The 6,697-nt window shown below is 43.3% G+C and overlaps 1 protein-coding gene across 1 annotated transcript; it reads left to right on the top strand.

Annotated features, from left to right (window-relative positions):
• Nucleotides 1-237: 237 nt before the first annotated feature.
• WDR53 (WD repeat domain 53) lies at nucleotides 238-3,583 on the top strand. Its single transcript, XM_010011024.1, has 2 exons — nucleotides 238-714; nucleotides 2,996-3,583. The coding sequence occupies exons 1-2, from the start codon at nucleotides 238-240 to the stop codon at nucleotides 3,581-3,583; spliced, it is 1,065 nt and encodes a 354-aa protein (XP_010009326.1).
• Nucleotides 3,584-6,697: the final 3,114 nt, after the last annotated feature.

Genomic DNA, 6,697 nt, shown 5'->3' with positions numbered 1-6,697 from the left:
GCTAGCACCACTGCCATTCCAAGCTGGTGTTGCTGATGTTCATACTGTTTAAGCAACAATTGGGTACTGATCCGTAGAGATGCCTGTTTTATTTGGACACTAGAGTTTCAAATAGCTTGCATTACAGTCCACAGGATGATCTTGCTGCTTTGATAAGCTTTCTCCTGTAATGAGGCCAACACTGTCTCAATTCAGGGTTTTTTGTATGTTTGTTTGTTTCAGAGGTGACCCAGAAACATGGCAGTCAAATGGATTGGTGGACATTCATCTTCTATATTGTGCTTGAACGTAAACTCGGAAGGTCTGGTGGCTTCAGGCGCAGAGAGAGGCGAGCTCACGCTCTGGGATGGGGGAGGCACTCCAGCTGGACAGCTCCAGCTCCCGGAGGCAGATGATGTGACCTCCATGGTGTTCTCTCCCTGCTGTCCCACCAGGCTGTACACTTCCCATGGAGAAACTATCAGTTTGCTGGATGTCCGATCCCTCAAGGAGCCTGTTGAACACTTCCATGTGAATGAGGAAGAGATCAACTGCCTCTCAGTGAACGAGACTGAAAATTTCTTGGCTGCAGCAGATGACTCGGGGACAATAAAAGTTATGGACTTGGAAAATAAGAAAGTCACCCGGTCCTTGAGACACTCAAACATCTGTTCCTCTGCTGTCTTTCGACCTCAGAGGCCTCAAAGCCTTGTTTCCTGTGGACTCGACATGCAGGTGATTTGCATACAAGTAGATGGTTATTAGAGAAGCGAAACGGTAACTATTCACCTTTGCACCAACAGACTTTCACCAAGAGTGAGAGTGTACTGCCTGCAGTCACAGAAAGCTCCTTAACTATTCTAAAGTAGTTTTGGTGGAGAATCTAAGTGTCGAGATTGTCTGTGCCATTTTCTGCTCAGGAGTTCCACTCCCTGTTTTTATCTTCCTTAATATTTAGAGTCTAAAAGTGAGCAGGGGGTGGGAAAACTGGACTATGGTCCAGAGCATGTTCATGCCTTGTTAGCTCCCTGTTGGACAGAGCAAAATCAGAAGCTGTCCCTAGTGATCAGTTATGGCTGCAGATGAAATGCAGATGATTGTTAGGAAAAGGCAAAATGCTTGAAGCACACAGGAAGCTAGCAAAAACGCTTCACTACAGATAGATAAATACCTTTCCAAGTGGAATATATCATGTCACGACAAGTCATTTTTATAACTTATCCTTTGTTCTGATTAACCTCTTGGAAGCATTAAATATTCTTTACCTTATGTGCGTCTTTATCCTCATCAAGAGAAATTTGTCCTTTGCACAGCACTTTGCATGGAGGTTTGGTTTGGGTTTGTTTTTTTTCCCCAGAAATTCCACGGAAGCAGGAACAATGCCATGAGGACAGAAAATACTTAATTTGCAGAAAACTTGATGGCACTTGATGAATTCGAAGCTTTTTGCAGTGCTGTCTGTTACGAAAATGGGATTATTTGCCTTGATCATTAGGACCCAGCCTCTACGCTTTACTGTGCTACACACAGTCATTATGGGAAGTTTTCCCATTCATCAGATCAAAGTAGTTTTAATGTAGCAGCAACAGCACTCACTGATCAGAAAAGTGACAGGAACCAACATATTTTGAAGGTCTTAAGTGTGATTTGGATTCCAAACGCAGAGCTAGTGTGATAACTCTTTTATGGCCCAAATTTAATGACTCCTGTACTTTCTACTGGAGTTTACTAGTGGAGGAATATTTTTATTAATAACAAAGTTTTGATGGAAAAAATCAAACAGTACACCAGTACTGCATTAGACTGACTTCTGCTTTCATATCTGTTGACCTTGAAACTGCTCATAATCAATTCAGATCTTAGAAAAGCATTGAGAGAATTATTTTTAACTGGTGCAGTATAAATCCATAGTAATGAAATGCTCTATGAGACAAAGGATTCATTTGAAGGCACAGCTGTTGCTCCATGAGGGGCTTGGAGGGGGCGTTGTCATTTTAAAAGCAAGTCTAAAAGCACAACCCCCTCCCATCTCATCAGGAAAAGAATGCCCTACCTCAATATGGTCATAGCACAAACCAGATCTACTCGTTGAATATAAAACCCCAACAACCTAAAGATGTCTGTTAAAAATGAGGGCCTGAACTACTGTTTGCCTTTTGCTGCACCATTTGTCAGGTGCATTCATGGAAGTGATTATTTTAGGACAAGTACATGGCACAGGCAAAACTAAAATTCAGAATGATAAAGATTTCTATTAACTGCTAGCGTTTCTGTGTCACTCCTTTTAAATAATTGATATGCAGTATATCATGATTACTACTGCTGAGATGAATGCAAAAACATTTAGAACAGCTCTTTCATCCATTCTGTGGTCTGAGTCATTGACTCTGCTGAGTAGGGCGGTATGAGGGTTTGGAAAGCATGCTGTAAAGATCAGCCACATTTATCAGGTAAAGTTCAACCACTCCTCACAACCCATCTTTCATCTCTTGCACTCATGTATAGCCTTTTCTCTGCTGAAGCAAGAATCACAGAACGGTTTGGGTTGGAAGGGACCTTAAAGCTCATCCAGTTCCAACCCCCTGCCATGGGCGGGGACACCTTCCTCTAGAGTAGGTTGCGCCAAGGCTTGTCCATCCTGGCCTTGAACACTGCCAGGGATGAGGCAGCCACAGCTTCTCTGGGCAACCTGTGCCAGCACCTCACCACCCTCACAGGGAAGAATTTTTTCCTAATATCTAACCCAAATTTCCCCTCTGTCAGTTTAAAGCCATTCCCCCTTGTCCTGTTACCACATTCCCTTGTCAAAAGTCCATCCAGATTTCTTGTCAGCCCCTTTAGGCACTGGAAACTGCTCTACAACTCTTCTCCAGGTTGAACAAGCCCCGCTCTCTCAGCCTGTCTCCATAGGAGAGGTGCTCCAGCATGAAGCATGGTGGTTTAGTTTTACAACTAGTGAAAGTTCTGATCTTACGTAAAATGGATAAATTACTGATAAAACCTTTTTTTTTTCAAGGTTATGCTGTGGAACCTGCAGAAAGCTCGCCCCTTGTGGACCACAAACCTGCAGGAGTGTGAATCAGAGGAGAACGGTCCACAGTCAGCTGGCCAGTTCTTCAACCCTCCGCTTGCACATTCCTTGTCTGTTGCATCCTGCGGCAACATCTTCGGCTGCGGAGCTCAAGACGGTAAAGTCAGAATATTTAGAGTCACCGGTGTCAAGTTTGAACGCGAGCTGGAGTTTCAAGGTCACAGCTTGGGAGTATCGCAGGTCCTCTTTATGCCAGAAGCATACTGGTTGTTGACTGGAGGAAATGACGGGAAAGTCTTGCTCTGGGATGTCAGCAGTGACGTTGGAAAGCAGCTGAAAAGTCCAGCAAAATCGCTGCAGAGAAAGAAGGCCCACACACCTGCTTCCACCAGAAAAGATGGAAAGCTCAACAAAGTGGCTCCAAATGAACATGCTAGAGTTTTACCAAAGGTAACCATTGAGCATGGAGAGAAGGTGAACTGGATCGCATGTGCAGATATCAAAGGGTCCAAAAGAGTATTAGTTGCTGATCAGAGTAGTTCTGTATCTGTGTATCCATTGCTAGAACACTAGACACTGAGATGTTTAAAGAAATTTCAGGGCCAAAACCACTTCTCAGAGTGTTTGAAAGGAGTCCAGTTAAATGTGCTGACAGTGAATTGAACAGTGAAACCTGCTGCGTCTTTTGGAAGTGGAAAGGATTTGCTGTGTACTCTTGCAAGTACTTATAACTGGCTTCACATGATGTTTTACAGTGGCTGTTGGTATTCACTGCAGCTGTTTCTTACAGGGTTGGCAGTTTGCTTCTTGAATGTAGGTGAAACAGGTTTCAGTATATTTAGGGGTAATATTAGTTCATGACTAAGCTGACATAATTAAGATTGGAGGAAGAAATTCACACTAATGGGGATGCCCGCAGTGCTAAATGATGCTGAGCAGTAACAAAGATGCCATTGACTGAGCCCCTGGCACTTTGAACTATTGCAGCGCTTTACATCACTCTCCTCTGTTAAACTGTGTCATAGCTTAAGTGGAAATACATTTTTCATTAGTTGGTAAGCAGTTGAATATAAGACTAGAGAAGCATCAACTAATGAATAATCCAGTTAGTTTAACTGCCATTGCCAATTGGATTTTTTCAGACTGCAGTGAACAAAGGAGCAGGGGAAATGTTAACATTTGTTTAATGGGTCAGCTGCTTTATGCATTTAGTTGTCTATCCCAGGGAAAAATAACTACTACACTTGTCTTAATAAATGCTTTCTCTCTCACTGCTCTCTTGTCCTTATACTCACTGTAATATTGCCAGACTCACACACAGTTGTGTCAAGAGGTGTGTTGTATACCCCGTCACAGGGGGAACATGAAAGGCCAAAGGCATGGCTCCTCCTTACCCAGATACTTCTGCTGTCTTCCCAAAGCTTTAGAAACATAATGAGCAGAACTTGGCTTGCTAGAAATATCTCTTGATTTGCAAGATGCAGGTGAGGAGAATGTACTAAGTGGGAACACCGCAGCTCTTCACATGTTCGGTCCATGCTGGATTTCCCCTGGAATGGGCAAGTAACTAAAAAAAAAAAGTTGTGCTTTTTTTCTTCTTTGGGCTGTCCTTAACCTTCCTGAAAATGGAATGCCTGGTACTGGCTAAAGACCTGCTTCACTGGTGTGGGGTTTGGGCTGTCTTGTTTCACCAGATGTGCTGTTACCAGATACACATTATCTATCTGCCTGCTTTTTTTTTTTTTTTTCCTGGGTGGAAAAATTTCCAACTCTTTTTTTGCATATCCAGCTCCTGAAAATCATTAGCCAGTTGTGCTGGCTGTCCATCCTGTATGAAAGAGCTCCCAACCATCTTGGCTTTGCTCAAAGCAGCTCCCTGAAACAAACACAACTCACTCTTCTCCAAATCTGACTTTACCATCATACTGTTCAAAAAACAACAAGAAAAAAGGGCAATCTGTTTGTGCAGACTTTAACAGCAGGAGAATTTGGCCCAAGACATGAACTGCGGGTGGGTGCTACAGCAAAAATGAAGCCAAAACACAGCAAAAAAGCCAAATAGTGTAGGTACCCCTCAGAATTCATTTATGTATGATGACAGATAGGACCGGTGGGTCAGAGGAAGTGGTCCGGATGTGTAGTTCAGTGTGTGATACGTTTATGAGCATGTGCCTGTGCATCTATGACCTATATTTGGATATACAGTCTATAAAAAGCCTTGGTACAAACAACCTCCTGCAGGAGTCAGATCCCCTGTCCTTGTTGCTGCCTGCTTCAGGAGAAAGAAGCAAGCCCACTCCAGCTTTTATTTCTTCTCTTCGTGCTCTTCAGGAAGATGGCTAAAGCCAGCATTTCCCTGCGCTCCCTGAACGAGACGTTAAACAGGTCATTAAAGGGTTGTGCTGCCACTGTACTACGGGATAGGGAAGGACAAGGGGCAGGGGAGAGGAGAAAGGACTATCTGTTAGAACAACAAACCTGTGCTTCCGTTGCCATTTTGATGGGTAATTGGATGTAAATATACTTTGTGCATATATGGGAAGGGAGTAGTTCATGGGCAATCTTGTGTTTGTCCTTTAGTCACTGGGGAGGAGGGGTGAATGCGGTACTGGCCAGCCTGCAGGCTGCTAGTCCTGGCTGTTTACCACGGGATTTGCGTAATTGCTCCATCAGCAAAAGCCTGTAGCTGCATGAAGTGTTGCTGGGTGATTATGAGTATCGGGAAATTCAGGTTCACACTCTAATACTGTTGTAAACGGGAGGTCTGGGGTGAACTACTGAATTCAGGAAACTGCCTCGGAGTCTTGGAGGGTTCAAAGATAGGAAGTACTGGTTATCATTAACACCCTCCTCCCCTGAGAACGGACCATTCTGATAAGTTTTAAGAAGGGAAATCACTGTTGCTGAGGAATTGGGACATAGGCGACACTGATGCCCCCTCCATTCTCAAAGCCTGTACTCGGAACACTTTACCGACAGGTTCATTGGCTTCATGTATAATACTCTGGCCTCAGCTGTCACTGCTGGCACTAGTCCACGTGTTCAGCTGCAGTGCGACAGCCCAGTCACTTGTACATGGTGTCTCTAACCAGATGGGCAACAATTGCAGGATCAAATATAAGCCATGAGCCCAGCTCTACAGGAAAAAGAGTTGGAAAAGGGTCTGAAATTTTCCAGTCTTCCCTCTTGGTGGATTTTCACATAGGGATTTTCAAATACACCCTTTAAAAGTACTGTGCACTTGGTATCAAGCAATAAATTTTTAAGTCGGCTTAGATGCCACATATATGACTCTGGTTTACTTGTAGTAAAAATGATCATTGTCTATTGAGAGTATCACAGCTGATGGAATGCAGTACTTCTGGTTATGAAATTAGCGACTGGTGAAGATGCTTACATTGTTTACCAACATCTTTTATGACTCTAATTAACCACAAAAAACCCCAACCCAAACCTAAAGACCTGACCAGAGAGAAACAGAAACAGGGGAAACACTCCTGAATTTAAAAAGTGAAAATTAAGTCTGTGGGAAACTGATTGCAGAAGCATGCATCTAACTGGTACCATGAAGTGAGTGCAATGGTAACTTCATTTATATTAAATGAAAAAGTGTTCAGAGGTTGTGATTGAAATGAAAGCAGGATGTTTAATCCATTCTTTGTTTCCTTCAGAACTTGGATCCAAGAG

The sequence above is a fragment of the Nestor notabilis genome, unplaced genomic scaffold (genome assembly GCF_000696875.1).
Source record: "Nestor notabilis isolate BGI_N333 unplaced genomic scaffold, ASM69687v1 Scaffold33663, whole genome shotgun sequence".
NCBI classification, from domain to species: Eukaryota; Metazoa; Chordata; class Aves; order Psittaciformes; family Psittacidae; genus Nestor; species Nestor notabilis.
The sequence above is the reverse complement of the archived record's forward strand: the minus strand, read 5'-3'. Positions and strand labels throughout refer to the sequence as shown.

Excerpts from the sequence above, each read along its gene's own strand:
- WDR53 (XM_010011024.1), top strand. The coding sequence starts at position 238 with ATGGCAGTCAAATGGATTGGTGGACATTCATCTTCTATATTGTGCTTG. Across the intron at positions 715-2,995 it reads CCTGTGGACTCGACATGCAG|GTTATGCTGTGGAACCTGCA; the intron begins GTGATTTGCATA and ends TTTTTTTTCAAG.